This window comes from Pectinophora gossypiella, chromosome 4 (assembly GCF_024362695.1).
Source record: "Pectinophora gossypiella chromosome 4, ilPecGoss1.1, whole genome shotgun sequence".
Taxonomy (NCBI): Eukaryota; Metazoa; Arthropoda; class Insecta; order Lepidoptera; family Gelechiidae; genus Pectinophora; species Pectinophora gossypiella.
This window is the reverse complement of record NC_065407.1, coordinates 9,754,663-9,774,984: the sequence shown is the minus strand read 5'-3', so window position 1 is coordinate 9,774,984 and position 20,322 is coordinate 9,754,663. Positions and strand designations below refer to the sequence as shown.

Sequence of the window (20,322 nt, the reverse complement as noted above, 5' to 3'; positions counted from 1 at the left end):
CTAGACAATGAGGACCGAGTTAATTTACTGATTACTACAGAAATGTGGAAATAGAACGAGGTGAATGACATCAGACACAGAGAGACAGATATTACATCAGAAACAACTTTCAGACACATGTCTCTAAAGATAAATATGATGCACTGCACTACGAAACTACTTGTCGCCATTATTATGTAAGTAATTTAAAAAAGCAGCACTGTCTTTTCCTCATTTTTATTACAAAAGAAATGTTTGACTACGATATAGGTAATATTACAAAAATACACGATGAAAACATCAGGTGTGTCTTATTCAAAGCGTTATTGTAGAATGGCGACGCGTCGACCTTCATTCAATCCGGACACACCGAATAATATTGTTAAGTATACTTATTATATTTAATAACAGCCTCTACTGGCACAAGTTGCGGTTGCATCACGCTTCTTTCTTAATTACCTGACTGCGAATGTCTAATGGAACTTGTTTTCCGGTCGATATTAAGCCTATCGATATTACGAAGTTGCATTATTTTATTGAGAAATGTTTCATCATGGTGCTGTATGAATTAACGAAAAATTCAATAAAAATCATATCAATGAAAAGATCACTTTATGATTTGTACGATAGAATAGTGGATTGGTAGGTAACCTAAACACAGCGCATATTACTTACCTATGAGTGGATCTACAGATACAACAAATAAAAGAGTCAACTTGCAAGTTCGGTTCTTCAATTGACTCTACCTGTTACAGAATAAATAAGGGCTATTTTACTTTGAAACTATAACACAGACTGCGAGCGTAAGTGTATGTTTGCATGTCCGATTATTAACAAGACGTGTTAAGAAACATCAGAGATACTTGTCGACGACTTGTCGGATGGGTGGCCGTTGCATCACGTGTTCATGCTTCAGAGAACTAGTTAAGGCTATTGCCAAGGTAACAATTAAGCTAAGACTTCAAAATCGTGAGTTTAAAAAATCAAACGTTTTCAAAGCTGGTAGAACAATTCTCAAAAAAAGAAACTGGGCCTGCATGACTTAGGTCAAAAAGGTGACTCAAAAATAATAATTTAGTCATAACAAAATTCACGAAAATATTGTAGTACAGAAGAAATACATAAGTAATCTGAATTCGTACACCCTAGTTAGCCTTTTTCCATCTTTTTATTCCGAATATAAATTTTAGCTTTCACACTAAATTGAACGGTACACCTAAAATGATAATACGTAGGTATCTACGTCACGTTACGGTGACGTCACGTTATTTTCGATATAAAAGAGACTATCCCGCCATAAACAAAAATAAAATAGATTGAATTATTCATTTTTTTTTAATTTGTTCAAAACATATTTTACATATTTTTTTTATAAGTATATATTTTTTCATACGTTCATTTTTTTTAATAAGGCATATGCGATTAGCTATTGAAAATTGCTCCCTCGTCATACTAATGTCACTAAAACAAAGTGATTCAAAAACAAAACAGAATATTACAATAAAATAAGCTGACCTAATCTAACGGCCTCGGTGGTCCCGTGGTTGAGCGTTCTGCTCACGATCCGGAGGTCCCGGGTTCGAATTCCGGTGGGGACAAATCACTTTGTGATCCCTAGTTTGGTTAGGACATTGCAGGCTGATCACCTGATTGTCCAAAGGTAAGATGATCCGTGCTTCGGAAGTCACGTTAAGCCGTTGGTCCCGGTTACTACTTACTGATGTAAGTACGTAGTCGTTACTTGAGTCACGTCAGGGGCCTTTGGCGGCTCAATAATAACCCTGACACCAGGGTTGACGACGTTGGTCATCTACCTCACAACCCACACGATAGAGATTTTGAGAGTATTCAAATAGCGCGACATATACGTATGGTCACAATGGTCACGTATGGTGTGAAATGTTACGTTACGCATGCTTGTCACTTCAGGCACCATGGAGAATGAGCGCTCGCAAGACGAATCGACGATTCTTAATCAATACGGAACAATCCAATCTTTGGACTACCTACTGGTTTCCAACTAGCTTATACTTAATGCACTTTAACGACTAGCAATGCGTTGTTACGGCAACGAATAGATAACTGTGACGCCAACGTGTAACTGTACGTATCCTTAAAATGTGTCTTAGATATAGAAAAGGAAATCGCTACCAAAATCGTCAATACTAGGAAAAATTAAGAATCAAACGTTTTTAAACCGTTCTTCTGGTCGATGACTTGCTTAAAATGTATGAACAGCCAATTTGGCACGGCCAAATGCGTTTCTATACATTATTATGGAGAGACGCAGATGAGATCTGCCTGATACGAACATTGTAAATCGTTAATGTATATAAAGTTTGATTTTATAGCAAAGAACATTATTTCCTTGCTAGTGGTAATTAGGAAGCCCATTAAGAAAACCAGAAGACAATGTCTAGTAGGTACGTAACTACTTAGGCGATAGTCAAGGAATGAAACAGCGCGGTAATAAATAACAATCTAAGTCGAATCACCCGCAATTAATAACAAAGTAGAACGACGCAGTATACACGCGTGGTTTATTTAAAATACCACCTGAAAGAATCCCAGAGGCGAGTACAACTGTGGATTGGAACGGACTATATGCTAAAATATTCATAACTTCTTTTTCTCTCGTGTGGGTAACCCTAGTGTCAGGGTTACTATTGAGCCGCCATACGTTCTCTAAATACTACTTAGGATAAAGTACACGGGAGAAAAATTATAATGTGCCCTCCAAAGCACGGGTCATCTTACTTTAGGACAATTGTGTGATCGATCAGCCAGCAATGTCCTATCTAAAATAGGTTTTATGTCCCCTCCGGGATTCGAACCGAGATATACAGATCACTGGACTACATAATATAAGTATAAGCTCACGACTTTATCCCAATTGGGCCAGTCAGAGGTACACCCAGCGCACAGTATAGGTAGTTGACACTGCTAAAATAAACGTAACCAAGGTCGAACACTTCTCCAGCAGTGTGAGGATATACCGCATTAATAGGGCTGCAGTTATGAAAAAATAGCGCAAAGCTAAGTACGTCTTCTACGAGACAATTATTAGATCTCACTCACTAACAAAATTAGGACGACAAATCTACGCGAGAATTTCTTTAAGCTCGGCTAAGTGCGTTATTTGAGAACACTCGCTCCTGAGTTACTACAGTACTTGTTTACAATCTCCGTACATAGCATTTTTTACACACATAGTAGTTTTTGCAGAGTTCAGATTCCTATTGTCACTGGGAGGTAAAGGCGTATTCAATGATACGATGTGGTCGTACGTATTATGTGAACAATGACATGACATTCGCAGTCGTGTTCATAGGCCATAGCCCTATTTATTAAACGAAGGTCGACCGAACTGTAGCTTTTGTTGAAGGCAATGTAATACAAATTACATGACTACCTACAATATAGTAAAGGTTTGAAACAACTGATTATCAATCAAAACTATTAGCTTTAAGGAAAACGGTAATTACTAACGTACGATCTTGCTCTTGCGTAGGTACTATAAGAAAGGAGAGTAGGAACTGAAATTACGTATATAATAGAGTATCTTCAAGTATACGTAGACGTAAATTGCGATCATTATATGTAGTTCGGAAAAACTAAGCGCATTCACAAGTTTTCTAGAGTAAAATGTAAACTTATTACGAATAAAGTAAGTTAGTGACAGAACCCTTAAATGACGAATCATTGAATTTCTACTATCGAAACCGCACCGAAAACGAACTCGCAGATACTGTTGGTTGTTGTATCATCATAATTATATATCATACTTATTAATGATGCACTATACCTCACCATGATGGACCATTATATCACTCTAGACAACATGATCTCTTACATAACCATGATGATGATGACGATATTGATCCCCGACCATTTTATTTTTCTTTTTTTTGGACGTGACTTATTGTAAATTTGCAGCAAATGACATTAACTACTTGGCCGAACAAATGGGGAGCGCTGAGGGCTCTCACCCGGTACAACATTTAAGACAACAGGCCTGAGGGTGCCCAGATGGGCGCGAACCTCTGATCAGGGCGTTGTCTGAGGGGATAGTATTTGAAAGAATTAACCTTTAGTCTGTGGCAGCGCTGTCAAAAAATTACCCCCCTGTCTGTGGAAGCCATTCCAAAATTTTTACGAGTTTCGCCAGCATTCAGTTTATGATGTAAATTTCACTTTTTGTGCATGGAACGTTATAATAAAGCGATTGATTACTAAAGCTAGATATATTTCCTTGTTTATGAACAATAACACAAGCCTCGAAATTATTTGTAAATAAAATACGAGCTGCTTGAATACGAAGTTTGATCAAAAATTCACTTGCACCAATATTATGCAGTCAATTATTGTTTGTGCCAAAAGTCATAGTCAAAATCAAAGGATATGACCATAAACTAGAAAAATAGAGCTTTGTAAAGACATATCACACTACATACTTTTATCGCTTTATATTGATCAATTTTATGAAAACAATATGACAAAAAATTTTGGAATGGCAAAAAAATCGGTCAGTAATATCTGCGCTTGTGTGAGTGTATTTCGTCTCTCAGTCGTCTGTGTACGATAAGGATCCTGACTCGGTTCTTGAACAGTCGTCTGTGTATGATACGGATCCTGACTCGGTTGTTGAACAGTCGTCTGTGTATGATACGGATCCTGACTCGTTTGTTGAACGGTACTCTGTGTATGATTAGGATCCTGACACATACATAGGATGTTTTATTTTTGTTCAGGTAAGGTGTGAAAATGAAATATGTCTAATAGGTATTTTTTTTATTATTTAGATATCACTTTAGTTAGATTGAGAGATAGATATCTACATGTTAAATCATTTATTTATATACAATCAAAAACAACTGTTCTTATTATGGTTTATATGACCAAAATATTATTCTTATAAGAGCCGTATTATCACTAATAAGGGTGCAGTGATCCTTGTGGCGTCGCCTGGAAAGATAAGAGGCCGTGAAGTTGACGTAGCTGAAGGATTTGTTAAATCCATTTTATCTAAAAAAAAACAATAAGTTAGTAAAAGATCATCCTGTAAGTTGTATTTCAGAAATAACGGTTTTGCCATAGTAAATTTGAAACATGTGTACGTACACAGTGTCGGCCATTTTTACTTGCGTGTGTGTGTGTGCACTTTTTAGTAATGGTTTCAATAATTTACGTTTTGGTAAATATTTATGAATTATTCATACAAAGCAATTTGATATTCAGAATCTCCATAAAATTTCCTTCAAAATAATATAAAATATGAGGTATATAAACAAGGCGTAAGTTTAGAATAACTCAAAGAAAAACACGAAAAGTTATTTGAGATCTGTAGGTTACTTTTGAACTAATATAATTCGTAAGTGAATCACTTTGAGAACTTATAATTTATAAAAATTGACACTACAATACATATAAAATAATAAAATTGAACATTTACTTACCTTTTTTAACAATTTTCAGCTTATTTTTCACTTTTAGTATTCACTTTTGGTAGTTGAAGTATCACTGGTCGAGACGGAATTTCAACCGATTTTTCTAGCGGAACTATTGAACATTTCATCCGAATGATGATTGTCTATGATAGATCATTTATTCAATTTTGTTCAAAACACAACATTATACCTTTTGCGATAGAATTAGAGTGGATAATTACGTAAAAATAGGTATCAGTCCTATGGGTCAGGATCCTAATCACACACATACGAGAGGGGTAGTCAGGATCCTTATCACACACAGATCAAAGGTTAATCGACCCTAGCGGGTCGATAGCGATAGGCGCTGAATGAGGGAAATCGTCGACCATGCCGGCGGGGTCGGCACCGGGGTTTTATAACCGATAATACATAGTAGGTACTATAGTGTAGTATGGTCTACTAGTCTTCTTTTCATCTCAGTTCGTGCATAAAATTAACATTATAAAGTACAGAATATTATACCTAACCTTCACGCCAGATAATCACTTTCCTTGCATTAAAGATAGGAAGTGCTTAGACCTTCAAGTATTGTCTAGAGGAATTGCATACTAACACATAAAACCCCGGCTCTCTTGTATAGGCTTCGAATAAAACAGAATACAATTAGATATACGAGGGGAGGTCAAAAAGTTCGCGGAATGAGGGGGAAGGGGGTCGAAATTAAACACGAAACTATTTTTCCTTTTCAATATATTCTCCCTTAACCTTAACACATTTTCCGGATCTATCAAATAATTTGTTTATTCCATCATAAAAAAAAGATTTCTCTTTGCTGTCAAAATAGGCCGAAATTGCAGACTTGACTTCTTCATCATCGCCAAATTTTCGTCCACGCAGTTCCTTTTTCAGTTCTTTTGGGAACAAATAATAATCGCTGGGGGCCAAGTCTGGACTGTAAGGCGGGTGGTTTAATTTTTCGAACCCGCATCGGTGAATGGCAGCCGTCGCAACATGGCACGTGTGGACGGGTGCGTTGTCGTGCAAAAGGAGCACACCTCTTGACAGCTTTCCTCTTCTTTTTTCCTTGATAGCCTCTTTCAATCTATCCAGTAAAGAAGCGTAGTAATGTCCCGTTATAGTCACACCACGATCTTTATAATCAATCAGCAAAATACCTTCTGTATCCCAAAAAATAGTGGCCATGATCTTTCCGGCCGATTGTGACACCTTAAACTTCTTTGGAGGAGGTGTGCCTTTTTATGCCACTGCATCGACTCTTGCTTCGACTCAGGTTCATAGTGGTGAACCCAGGTTTCATCTCCAGTAACAATCCGGGCCATAAGTTCTTCCTTATTCTCTCCACAGAGCTCTAAAAACTGGCGAGAACACTCGACACGCTCGCTTTTTTGAAGTGGCGTGAGCATTCTTGGAACCCATCTTGCGCTGATCTTAGTCATCCCAAGATGTTGATGTAGGATATTTAAAATACTTGTTTCGGATACACCGACCATTGCTGCAAGCTGCTTCTTCTTCAAGCGGGTATCTTCTAATACAAGTTTCTCTACTTTTTCGATGATTTCCGGTGTGGTGGCCTCAATGGGCCGTCCGGAGCGGGGGTCATCTTCAATCGACTCTCTTCCTTGCTTGAAAAGACTATGCCACTTGTAAACCATGGTTTTACCAGGGGCAGAGTCCGCGTAAACTGCTAACAGCTCTTGAAAAATCGTCTGAGCGGATTTTCCTTGCTTGGTGAGGAACTTAATGACGGCGCGGTGTTCAATTTTCTCCATATTCGCTGAGTTCTTCCCGATTCACTTGTTTGCTGGTCGATAGTTCAAACGTTAATGACCCGATTTGCTTCAAACTTGGTACATATACTGTTAATGAGGTGTGCAACTAGCGGCTACCTGTACGAGCAAACCAACCCCCTCCAACCCCTCCATTCCGCGAACTTTTTGACCTCCCCTCGTAGGTCGAGAATTTTGCGTCTCTGTTTGTTACTTTTCACGCCTGAATTTACACATCGACAGATCGAAAACTCAGAACATTCATAAGATACTGTCCGGGGACGCAGACGAATTCCACGCAAAGAGGTACTAGTTAGGTAATATTTTTAAAAGAAATCTAATTAAAAACAAATGATCATCAATACTCACTGGTAGTGAAATTCCTGGAAGCGTACGCAGCGCTTTCCTTGTCGTGCAGTAGCGTGAACGCATGGAGCTGGTAAGTGGCGCCCGGAGAGAGCTCCCTCAGAGTGTACGTCCAGTTGCCTGCGCCTTCCACAGTGATGTTACGGGCACCGTCTGCGCGCTCCGTTAAAGGTATCACCTGAGAAATTCTCCTTTGTTACTTCTTGAATTCAACTGATGTCTATATAAAAGGGTATTTGTTTATACGAATTTTAGTGGTTCTGCGACAGGCCTTCGAATCTCTTATCGTATTCACATTATTTGTTATCAATAGTTACCAAAGTTCCATCGCGACCTGCTATCGACACGGAGAAGATGAAAACAATAGTTGGACATCTGATCATGTTTCAATACAAATTAAAAATTGGACACAAAACTTTAACAATATATTCTTCCGTTATGACTCAATTCAATTGTTTGTTTACACTTCTACCATCACAAATGAAACACTGTTCTAGGCCTAACTAGAACGTAAATATCTGTACAATGATGTCTATTTGTTTAGGTGCCTCGTATAATTTACACTACACAACGTAAGCTACCTGATGACTGAAGAACTAATAGGACTACAAGTCATCCATCTTTTGGTTTGGTTTAGTGTTCTTATGGACAGTTATGAGTTTTTCTATGATACCATTGAGATATGTATGTGCCATTGAAGCAAAGAGTTAATGAAAAATAAACGTCAACAAATAATTCATGTTTCTATTGTCATCTAATGTACATAATATGGCCACGAGGCATATCCATCATCTAACGTAAGTAAGTATTATATTTATATGAGTAGGTAACTCTACTGAGTACTCATAATGTGTTATATTTTATGCTATGGAGATTTGTCCCGTTTCGTAGTAAACTCTATAAAAATAATAGAGGTCGAGGAAGTTCAGCAACAAATGAACTAACTATTGCGTCACAAATGCCAATGGATCTATTCTTTAATATCCTGTAATTATATTACTGATGTAATATTTCCTCATACGTACCTTAAACCGGAAGCCGGTGTAGTCGCCGTGCGCCGGCGGTGACCAAGCGATCGTCGCCTGCTTGTTTCTCCCCAGCGTCACCGTCAGATTCGTCGGTGGCTCCGGCGCTGAACGAAAACGTTATGGTCAATACTCTTAAAACTCTTTTACACAGTTTTTAATATTAGTTTCACACTCTATCTCCCTCACTCTCTCTTTAAATTATTATTTATCCCACATGCTGGTGGTTGTCTATCCGCCAGGCCTATCATACCAGTATTACGTATACTTAGTACAGTAACTTCCATGCTGGATTGTGTTGTGTTTTTTATTCTCTTCCAATCTCTTCCAATCTGCTTATCTTCCCGGGCATGTCGTAAACTCCGACAGAGGGGTTGTGTCCTTTCTAACATGAACATGATGGACATTTGTTAATATAGGCTGATCCCTTGTCCCTATAAAGTTTATCACGTCCATCTTAAGACTTCGTATCAACAGTGGCTGCAAGTTGTCTTCGTTTACTTGTAGGAATTACGGATAGCGGGCGTGTGTTTATGTATGTATGTATTAATTATACTTATATTAATTACAAGCGTGGAACAGTGCGCAGTGGAGCAGCGTGGTGGAGTATGCTCCATACCCTCTCCGGTTGATTGAGAGGAGGCCTGTGCCCAGCAGTGGGACGTATATAGGCTATTTATGTTATGTTATGTTAATTACAAGCGTGCACTATGTGCTACACGTTGAGAGCTATCGAAAGGTAGTGACATATAAGTATTATAAGAAGATAAACAAGCCCGCGTCGAACGCAGGACCTTTACAAAGTGTCAGGATAAAGAAGAATATTTTGCTACTGTACTATTTTGCGTTACCTCGGAGGAAAATCCCAACAATAATTTGTATGATGCAAATGAATGTCATTCATTATGTAGTCTGGTTGTTTAAAAATAGATGTACGGTCACGAGCATTAATATGTATACACTTTGGTACCATGTCACATTAACTTTTTGACAAATTGAACAGTAAGTCTCACTAAATGTCAAATATGTTAGTGCGACAGAGTCCTAAAGTGGGTACATTATATTGCTCATGACTGTACCTACCTAATATGCTACGAAGAGTCAATTGTTACAATTTATATAAACAACGTTTTGAGTAGAACGTAGGTAATTATTTATGAAAATACATTTTTGCGTAGAAGCATGGCTGAAGTCAAGCGTGGAAGCGACACTTTTTAACGCTCTGTGCTCCCGATTACGCATATCTAGACGCATTCCTGCGGCGACACAGAGTAACGGAGCATTTAATAGTATTCGATAATAGACGAACACTCACGCAAATTGCGTGCGACTAGTCGATTCCAAGCTATTACAATTTTGTACTGATTACTTTAGCAAATATTTGTTTAATTCATTGTGTGTCAAATCTGGTCTGGTATCTCGACATACGAAAAAATGATAAATTATCCTCAATGATGAAGCGAAGGGACCTATGCAGTCGTTACATGAGCCACGTAAGGTAACTTGGGCTTGTCGGCCCAATACAGACGGCACACACGACACATAGTAAAGATACAAGCAAAATTGAAGACTGTATAACAGCAATTTGTTCAGACAACTAGGTACATTGGGTATAAGTAGGATATACAGGGATTTTTGTCTTAGATGCTATGAGTTTTGTGACGCTTTCACGCGCGGCGTAATAGATTCTTGTAAAGATGAAGAGATTATTTAGAAATATGTAGTGCTCAAGAATGTTTGTTATAGTTTTATGCTTTTATTTATGCTAGGTACCTACATACTCGACTTTTTAATTAGTTATTTAATTTTTTCACAGGTTTGATGAGCGAATCTTTGTACTGAAGGTATAAACTAGTATTGAACACGTGATATGCGATTAGCTAGGTAACTGAATATATTATAGGTACTGATTTATAAAAATCATAGTACCTATTTGATTGATTAATTTAAAAATAATGGTCACGCAACCAATTTTTACGTAGATTTTTTCTAAATTATCGGCGCGTAACATTTCCTTATTCTCTATTTGTGACTGTATAAATTGCTTAATCTATTACTTACCCGTAATAATAGTTTGGTTCCAAGTCAGCAGATCGGCGAACGTGTCGTTGGAGTAATAGAGCATGAAGTGGTATTTGGTGCCTGGGAGCCCCTGAAAGTTAATGGTGGATGCTCGGGCTTGCACGGTGTGGTTTGGAGCAGGCTTGCCGTGCGGAGGGTAGTAGTCCAGCCGGTAGTGCGCGCCGGGGTCGGCCGCCGCGCCTGGACCCGCGGACGGGATCTCAATCACCAGATCCGCGCAATCACATGGTTTCCACATGCACTATTTGTGAAAAGAAAGATTACTTTTTTGGGAACTGTTGATAATTATGTTTTTCTTTTTTATTCATCAATCATTTCATACACGCACGCCGGTGCAGAGTTAAAAGTACTAAACCTTTTTATGGACATCCCCAATTTGATTTGGTAGATAAAGTGGTAGGTATGTGGATGAAGTAATATAGGTATGACAGGAAGCAAATGGAATTCCATAGTCTCTGCTTACCCCAGTGGGAAATGGGCGTGATTATCAATGGGAATGTTTATTTTATTAGGGATATAGGTATGTTAAAATCTAAAACTGGTTAGAAATACAAAGTACCTACTTAGACAGTTTTGTGTTTTCATTTTAGGTTCTAATACCACAGAATTAACTTTATTTAATAATATACCTACCTACTTATGTAAGTATAATAACAATAGGAAAACTTAATAAGTATCTCTATTATTATGATATTGATGAGGGTGGAAGAAGCGAAAGTGGTGTACTTATCAGAAAAGTAGCTGTTGCTGTTTCATGTCAAATCAGAAAACAGAATCAGAAAAGTGGAATTTCATGGTTTTTACTTTTAAGTTTTTAACTACTATATATTGTCTGGTTAGTTAGTCAGCTTTGATTGCATTTTTAAAAGTAAGAATTCTGCTAATAATTTTCCTATATTAATTTAATTTAACATTACAAATGTTTGGAAAGTCACACTCTTGGGTATATATTACAGGACTTTTCAGTCATATCTTCATATAAAAGATAACATACATGGTTTATAAGTTGTTGTGCACATGTTACTACCAAGTGGTGCTTCTCCACATTGGTAACTTTGTTTGTAGGAATTATTATTAATCTCTGAAATTAGGTACTTAGGTATCTTGATTTAAAAAAAAATCACCAGTAGAAAACCAGCTAGAAGTAGAAAAAGCTAGTTTGGTACACAAAACCAAAACTATTTTACTAAAACCTCATGGTTAATAATATTACAAACTATACCTAAAACCATACCTAATTTTGTGAGTGTGTTTGGAGGAAGTAACTTCTGGAGCTATGGAAAGAATTTAAAAAATTCAGTTGAAAACTTCACTAGTCCTGAGTTCTATAGGCACTGTTTAATAATAGAAGTCCAAGCGGACAGAAACACGAGCGGAACGCTGGATTATCATACAAAAACAGGACTATATTACTAAAACCTCATGATTAGGTTTAAGATAAATCGAATAGTTACACACAAACAAAGTTTAGACATCTCTTGAACATTCACATAATGGGTAGAGCAAGGCATTGTTAAGATAGATTGTGATTTGTGTATGGGTAGTTCAAGGCCAGTATTGTAGTGACAGGAATGAGGGTGTATGGTGGAGGAGATTAAGGTACTCACGGCGGCGAGTGTCAGCACCAACGCGAGGGCCGCAGCCCGCGCGCCACCCGCCGCTTGCACAATCGACCTCTTCCACATCATTGAAGGCAACTCTCCGATTTCACACGAGACTTTCTCCTCTTTTCGAGCGATGGTTCCGCATGACGGGAGCATTATTCATTTGCTCAACGCGACCGAACCACATATCATCACATTATATGATTATATTTTGAGAGAAAACGTAACAAACGATCACGAAACAGGATATTTGTTACAAGCTGCGCTTGCGCCTGTTGACTGTCGTTATGACAGACAGACATGACATGACAGGTGTCATGTTTGTGTTCCAGTTACGATATCGATTAGTTACGTTATCGATTCAGTATCGATAATAGTTAAATGAAGTTTGAGCAGGGTTCGATTTTTCGAAAAATTCTTTGAACACATTTACGCATTTCAATAATACACTCTGATGCGGTGTTATTTTTGTTAATAACACCACACAACAGACATGCTGGTTCTTCAATCAAGGTTAAAAAATGTAGTCTCAGTTTTTACCTGGAATATTAGTAGCTTGTCTGTTTTATTTTTTGTTGATGAAAATCAGATCAGAATGAAATTTTTCAAAAACAAATTAGCATCTCATTTAAAATGTATATTCTCGATTCATGAGAATCAAATAATCAGAATTGCTTACAAAATCTCGTGTATCCAAACGCTTTATGTTATTCTTCAAATTATTAAAAAAAAATTGACAGAGGCCTTCGAGTGAATAATTTGACATTCGTTTTCGTCGTAAATATGCGACAAATATTTGTTCCAGTTTTATTGGCCTGCATTTAATGATTAAGTGTTTAATTATAATTTGGTCATATTCGATTTTATGACCATTTATTTGTGTGAGGTGTCTTCCGTAAGAGAAACAATTCGTCCAGTCAGCTGACGAACGTAAACAAAGGGCATGTCATTCCTTGGATTGGTGAAATACACAAAAAGTGCCTTGTGATATCGCCACCATGGACGTCGACGGTTCCTCTATCTCTGGTGAGATTGACCAGAACTTGCTGTTGCAGTTTAGTTGTATGAACACTACTGATAGAGAGGAACTTATAAGCCAAATGCAAAGACTTTTAGGCCCTAGTTTGAACTATAATACAGCAAGTTTTTTCTTGGATATGAGTAATTGGTAAGAAATCTTTCTACTTTTTTAAGGTTTTTATGTCTGTTTTCAAATGAAGATGTAAAACTATGCAATGTATTATTCCCTTTTTTTCAGGAATTTGCAGGCTGCAATATGTTGTTATTTAGATTATACACTACCCCCAAAACTTCCATCTATGTCTTTGAAGGCAGCTCAAGCACAGGAGACTGCTGTGGGACCAGGCGCTTGGTATTTTCTTAATATACCTATATATTTTGTAACTGCTTTCTATAGAACAACCTGTGTATGTAGTAAAAGGTCAAGCCAGAGGTTACCGACACAATATGTACTGTTTTAAGGCCATTTACTTGTCTAGGTATTGTTAGATAGATACTGTATTAACATTAAGTAGATAATTCACTATCATTTTTTTAATGGAACCTATTTTGGAATTGGATTCAGTTATTCATTAATTTATAGTACATAATTTAATATGTTATTGCACAATATAGTGAAATAATTAAATGAAATTTGGTTTACAGTTTTGAACAGAACTGGAGTATTGCTAACACTGGAGCAGAGGCTTGGCCTGGCAGTTGTAGACTGATTCAGGCAGGTGGTGAACCCCTAGGTGCTACTCCGATGTACATGCCTCCCCTCCCCGCTGGACATTCCACCACCATCACCTTAAAATTAGTAGCACCAACAACACCAGGAACTCACAGAGGCTATTTCCATTTAGTTACAGAAAAAGGTGAACAAATTGGGGGTAAGTAAATATAAATGTTAGCTATATTAATTTATTTGTTCATAAAATCATTAAGTACAAATATTTAGTAGCTCTTAGATAAAATACTAGTCACACTATCTAGTGTCACAAATATATAGTCAATAGTGTCACTGACCTATTGGTTCAATGAATTTCGAAACAAAGTTTTTAACGTAATAAATAAGTATGTAATATCATTGATAATAAAGAATGTGTATATGCAGTATTGAGGTGGTTTATCATTAGAAACTAGCAACTGAAAATATTCTCATACAAACTGGTTGTGAAGTAAGTTCCACAACAACAAAATTGTTAGGTATGTGGTTGATTTCAGATACCTTGTGGGTTGAAGTAACAGTGGAATCAGAGATGACAATGGCCTTGGTAGAGCAGCTTGCAGCATTGCCTGTCCCTAGCAGTAGGTTGGACGAGTCCATTCCACAGGTAATTTGTTTATTCTTCTGATGCCAATGGATCACTTTAGAAGCAGACTGTCAAATGTTATTTTACCTCATCTACATTTAAGTATACATTGATAATTTCACACCCTAGTATAGTGAAAGCAAAGACAAAGTACATTTGACCAAAATGTTGTTTTAAAATAATATGAAAAAATCACTATTACATCCTTCCCAAATCATACATGAAATCTATAATGAGACTAAATATTTTTGTGTGAAAGCTACCCCTTCATGGTTTTATACACCTTCATATTTATTAATTTATAAAGTGCAATTGTCAGATAGCATTATGCATGTGTGATTCATTATTATGTTGTCTGTTTGTTTCCAGATGCCGTCACAAGACGACCAGATGTGTTGAAAGCAGTCTCAAATGTGTCTTAACAAATTATTCTTATAAATTACAATGCCACAAGTTATTGTACATTGTTTTTCTCAATTATAGCAATAATTATTTATAAAATATGATCTTGAATTCAGCAAATCATCATGAAATTATTTTTACACTGCAATATTGTACATAATGGTAAATCAAAGATTGAAAAATGATGTACAAAATGTTAATTAACTGTAAGATGACAAAATTATGAATTTGTTAAGATATTGTAAAATTTTACAAAGTGAATAATGGTATCATTTTATTATAATAATTAATGAGTAGCATCACTTAGATATTTTAAGATTGTTTGCCATTCATTATATCTAAGGGGTTTTATTTTTAACATTTGAATTAATAATAAATAAAATTTATCAATGGCAGATATTATTGTAATTATCATTTATTTCCCACTTATTCCAGATAATTTTGGGAATAAAATAAAGGTATTTTATTCCCAAAATAATTCGAAAAATCCACTTTTCACAAACATTTAACTCACAAATATCTATTTCTCAAAACTGGGCTTTCCCTAGTAGGTATTCCCATAATGCATATTTCTAATGCAGGTTTTATACATATTTACAACATGTATTTTGTCAAATTACATACATTTTGAAAAATTCTTAGAATTAGACTAATTTTTACATTACACAGCCATTTCCATGTCAATTTTAGGGTGAGGATTATATCCTTTAATTATAAAATCTTCAAATTTGAAATCATCAATGGACTCAATTTTACGTGCAAACTCTAAAGTGGGGAATGGTTTTGGTTCTCTTTCGAGTTGTTTTTTAAGTGGTTCTATATGATTTAAGTACACATGGGTGTCACCAGTAGTGTGAACAAATTCACCAGCCTGAAAAAGAACAAAGTTAAGTTATAAAAGAAAAAAATAGGGTTTTAGCTTAGTATTGCAAAGTGTAAAATCTCTCTCTATGATGAGAAAAGGCCTCTGATCTCCATTGGATTGTAATATCATAAATAACTCTTCTCACTCTTTAGTCATGTGTAAATATGAAAAAAAGTTATTAGGGTTCATATATTCTAGGTTTTTATGTTGTGCCTTATTGTAGATTTATCATTAACAACTTGGCTGGACAATTGGGGAGCACTGATCTATCAAGAGCTATAAGTAATAGGCGTACATTATTAGTTTGCCTCAATAACATTTTGTTGTTGCCAATATAAAATCTATCATGTGCAATCAAGCAACTTTAACAAAAATCTTCCTCCTGAAATTTTTTTGCATGACTGTGTGTTAAAAAATATTAAAAGATAATTGATATTTACGTACATAAGAGTTTGTACTGAATGTTTTAGGAGCAAAATACTATTTGATCCTGACAAAAAATAGATTTGGTGAGGGCGATGCATAAGAGCTTTTACATTGGCAACGACGATTTGCTGTCTATTGTAAAAAAAAAAACCACACAAACACACACAACAGACGGCACAGAAATCAGACACCACAGAAATCTGTGGAGTCTGCACCAATAGTCACAAAAAAATATTTATTTTTTTGTGCAATAGAACATGTCCTCATAAAACTAAATTACAACATGAATGATGATGACCTCTTTGTTAGGGCTTACCTGTACTGTACTTTTGTCTGTCCTACTCTGTATAAATAAAAGAAGAATATGAAATGAAACTTACCTCAAGGCCTGTAATGTGGGCAATCATATGAGTGAGCAAGGAATAGCTGGCAATATTGAAAGGCACACCTAAACCCATGTCTGCACTTCTCTGGTACAATAAGCAGGATAGCCTACCACTTGCCACATGGAACTGAGCTAGGCAGTGACAAGGCGGTAGAGCCATTTGGTTAAGGTCTGATGGATTCCACGCACACATCAGCATCCTTCTATCGGCTGGGTTTTTTCTGTGAATAATATCATATTTTGTTAGGCAAGTCCATTTGAAATAAAGGTACTAATTAAGCATACACATTTTTTTTAACAATCCTTACTTTATTAAATCAATAACATTCTGGAGTTGATCAATGCCTTGACCAGCATAATTAGTTTTACAATCCACATACTTTGCTCCACTGTGCCTCCATTGGAAGCCATAGACTGGTCCAAGATCACCTAAAACATAATTTGATAAATATAAGGAAGTTTCTTCATTTCATTTCTAATTTCTAAATGTAGTATTTACATGGATACTAACCTTCTTCCCTCTTGGTGAAACCCAAATTATCAAGGAAACGTCGAGAGCCATTCGCGTCCCAAATATGTACTCCTTTAGCAGCCAAAACTTTGGAATCAGTCGAACCAGATATCATCCACAACAGCTCCTCAATAACACCTCTGGTGAAGACTCTCTTTGTCGTAAGTAAGGGCAGTGTGTTGTTCCTTAAGGAATACCTTTGTATAGCTCCGAATATAGATAGGGTACCAACTTGTGTTCTGTCTACTCTTTTATCGCCTGAAATAGTATAATATTTGCCAAATATAATATTTGCCAAAATATGCACATAGTGTGGTGCGCATATTATGGCAATAAAATAGTTATTCGTTTACCTTGGTCGATGATTTGTTTCACAAGGTTTAAATACTGATATTCGCCGTGAGTATCATGAATGCCATTGATATTCATTGTGCTGAATAAACGAAAAATACTGCTCAAAATCCCAAAAAATAGAAAGAAATACTAATAATCTTTCCTGCCAATTTGACTGCGAAAAAGGCGGGAACTGGCTGGACTGATTTTTTTTTTTTTTTTGTTTTGGTTTTCCCCGAAGAGGGTAAGGCAAAGGGAACTATGCCCATACAGCCATGTCTGACGTATTTTTTTTCTTGATGAAATGATGAAAGGTGATGATGATGAAACCTAAGCCCCCACCCTCGGAGTAGACTCCTACTCCGAACCCCAAACGAATTAACTCAAAAGTCCGCATAAACTTTTGAGTTATGAAGCGGCTTCCCGGCACGAAGCGAAAATAGGCAGATACACTTTGTTTATTGAATACTCCAATATAATAACACTCGCGAATGTCTTCCGACTAACTTAATGCGATCATTAACCACAAAACACCACTTCGTATTAATTATTTAGATTATTCAATGAAGAAAGCAACTGTCCCGTTCCCGTTTCCCGCCGAAAAGCCCTGGCTGGACTGAGTTTTTTCGAATGTCATATTTCTTTTTCTTTTGCCCATTTGTGGGTCAGGCTAAGATCATAAGACCATGCTGCCTAGTCTTAAGTACATTTCCTTTGCTGTTCAATTTCAATATGGAAGGTCTTCAGCAGTAATTTATTTTGTCAAATACGAAATATAACGTCTTCAGTATTATATCTTGTTGTAAAATCCGATGAATAATGTCTTATGTAATTAAGTTCTCTTTTGTCAAATTTCAGTAATAAATTCTTCAATAAATTTTTTTATAATATCCGATCCAATAGTTCATCTTTAGTTTAGTGGTTTTATATCTTCATAAGCCAGTTATATAGTCGCTTCCAAAATACTATCGAATGTCATATTTGGTTAGGCAAAGGATTAAAACATGCATTATGTTTGCAGCCTTGTCTGTTATAGGCGTAGAGCAACACGACACAGGCGTCGCTTCGATGCGTGCTAATCCTCCTCTGACATCTTTCCCGTCCCACCCGCAACATACTTCGTAATTTGTCCATGTTGTTCGCCTATGCTGAGAGCTATAAAAGGAAAGAAACATAATACAAACATTGTACACTTCTGCGACAGCCCGCATAACATATCTACGCTCGTGATCCTTAGTAAACTGGAGAGACCCTAAAATTTACAAGACAACTTGCAATGGATTATTATATTAAAATATATTTTGATATAAAGTTTTAAGATGAACAATAATGATCCGTAGGTAACGGAGCAACATAAAATTATGTTTATACCACAGTATTTATCTCTCATAGTTATAATAGCCATACCCTAACCTAGCCTTATTGGCTAGGTAAATAGTTTAGTATAACTTTGTAAAGAGGCTGAAAAGGAAAATGTCGAGCTTCTTCCGAATAATGATGTGATCCTGTGACAGTGGAACCTTCGTCTAGTGGAGTGAGCGTACTCATACACAGACAGCACAGGCAGGCTTATTAATCATATATACCACCTATATGACATATTGTATTATTAATACGGAGTTATGTATATAATATGCGTCTCATCCGACATTCCGTAAAATATAAAGTGCGATCGTGGAGGTGACATTAGCAAAAAGGTGTATTCAGAGCGCGACATAGTGCCATGACATTAAATAGCCTCGCCGCCTCAGCGTTACCAATAGCAACTTGTAAACGTTTAATATTATGTTGTAGTAAAAATATTTAGGTTTTTAAATAATTTCGTCAAATTATCACTGATTAATAGTTTAACAAATCTAAATAAAAAGTTTGTTTTATGATACAGTTTGTAAATTGTTTACGTGGTTCCAGTAATTATTTAGCGGGAACTTACCAAGAGAACACGATATGTAAGTATATATTGTATTGTCCGTGTATTGTTGCTATAATAATTTTACAAAGGAAATCAAGGATTTCTATAGGTACCTAGATGCAGAAAAGCAAGTCCTCTATACGTTAATACAGTACCTACATGATCTTTACAGCTGATTTATTCCTCTTCAACTTTAATACTATTGACTAAGTTTTATTTTTTGATAGACAGGTTTATCTTGTTATATTGTCTCTATCCTTGAATCTCAATGCTGGGTAAAAGCATAAGTATTCAGTTTATCAATTCTGCAGGACTAGAATGACGAGCCTGGAGACAGTAATACCTACTACTTATCTTTAATACACATTTAACATAAGCTCATGACTATATTCCAATAGGGTAGTCAGAGGTACCTACATCCATAGTAAGATAATCCAAGTACCCATACCTCCCCGAGCATTCTGTTAGAACAACGTGATAGGTGGTAAGTATCGCCGTTTATAATGGTCGAGATACTTAATGTGTTAGAAAACTGCACCTAAAAAAATAATAGCTCGTTGGTGCAAGTACGGTACCGGGGTTAGAAAAGGCTCCACACCCCGGACACTTAATACAAAACACAGACACTACGCATTGACGTTATCGTACTCGCGCATATGTTTGTGTAACGTCTGCCGCCGATACGATTAAAGACTAAAGTAAGACCGAGGGGGTGAGAAAAACCTAGCTCAGCCGCTACTGGGGAGCGGAGAGTTGCCATTCTATACGTAGTATTATTCCTTATTCTATGCCGGCGCTCCCAGTTTGAGAAGCAAGCCGGTGTACAGTCATGACTTCATGAGCAATATAATGTACCCACTTTAGGACTCTGTCGCATTAACATATTTGATATTTAGTGAGA

At 36.5% G+C, this 20,322-nt stretch overlaps 3 protein-coding genes across 5 annotated transcripts in view; 1 reads left to right on the top strand and 2 right to left on the bottom strand.

Moving 5' to 3' along the window:
* LOC126366497 (tyrosine-protein phosphatase 10D) overlaps positions 1–12,564 on the bottom strand; it is a 43,577-nt gene extending 31,013 nt beyond the window's left edge. For all 3 annotated transcript variants that reach the window (XR_007566354.1, XM_050009611.1, XM_050009612.1), the window contains exons 1-4: positions 12,276–12,564; positions 10,648–10,909; positions 8,587–8,693; positions 7,565–7,739 (exon numbers count right to left, since the gene is read on the bottom strand). Coding sequence is in view for 2 of the 3 variants with exons in the window: in XM_050009611.1 (XP_049865568.1) it covers positions 7,565–7,739; positions 8,587–8,693; positions 10,648–10,909; positions 12,276–12,428 (697 nt within the window). In the remaining variant the exon portion in view is untranslated. The remainder of the gene's footprint in view (positions 1–7,564; positions 7,740–8,586; positions 8,694–10,647; positions 10,910–12,275) is intronic.
* A 438-nt stretch (positions 12,565–13,002) lies between these two features.
* LOC126366538 (protein ILRUN) lies at positions 13,003–15,388 on the top strand. The gene is made up of 5 exons (XM_050009685.1): positions 13,003–13,440; positions 13,531–13,644; positions 13,938–14,164; positions 14,499–14,608; positions 14,957–15,388. The coding sequence occupies exons 1-5, from the start codon at positions 13,271–13,273 to the stop codon at positions 14,984–14,986; spliced, it is 651 nt and encodes a 216-aa protein (XP_049865642.1). The 5' UTR covers positions 13,003–13,270; the 3' UTR covers positions 14,987–15,388.
* LOC126366530 (thymidylate synthase) lies at positions 15,382–17,709 on the bottom strand. Its single transcript, XM_050009675.1, has 5 exons — positions 17,530–17,709; positions 17,177–17,434; positions 16,974–17,094; positions 16,661–16,886; positions 15,382–15,860 (listed from the first exon to the last, which is right to left on the bottom strand). The coding sequence occupies exons 1-5, from the start codon at positions 17,603–17,605 to the stop codon at positions 15,651–15,653; spliced, it is 891 nt and encodes a 296-aa protein (XP_049865632.1). The 5' UTR covers positions 17,606–17,709; the 3' UTR covers positions 15,382–15,650.
* Positions 17,710–20,322: the final 2,613 nt, after the last annotated feature.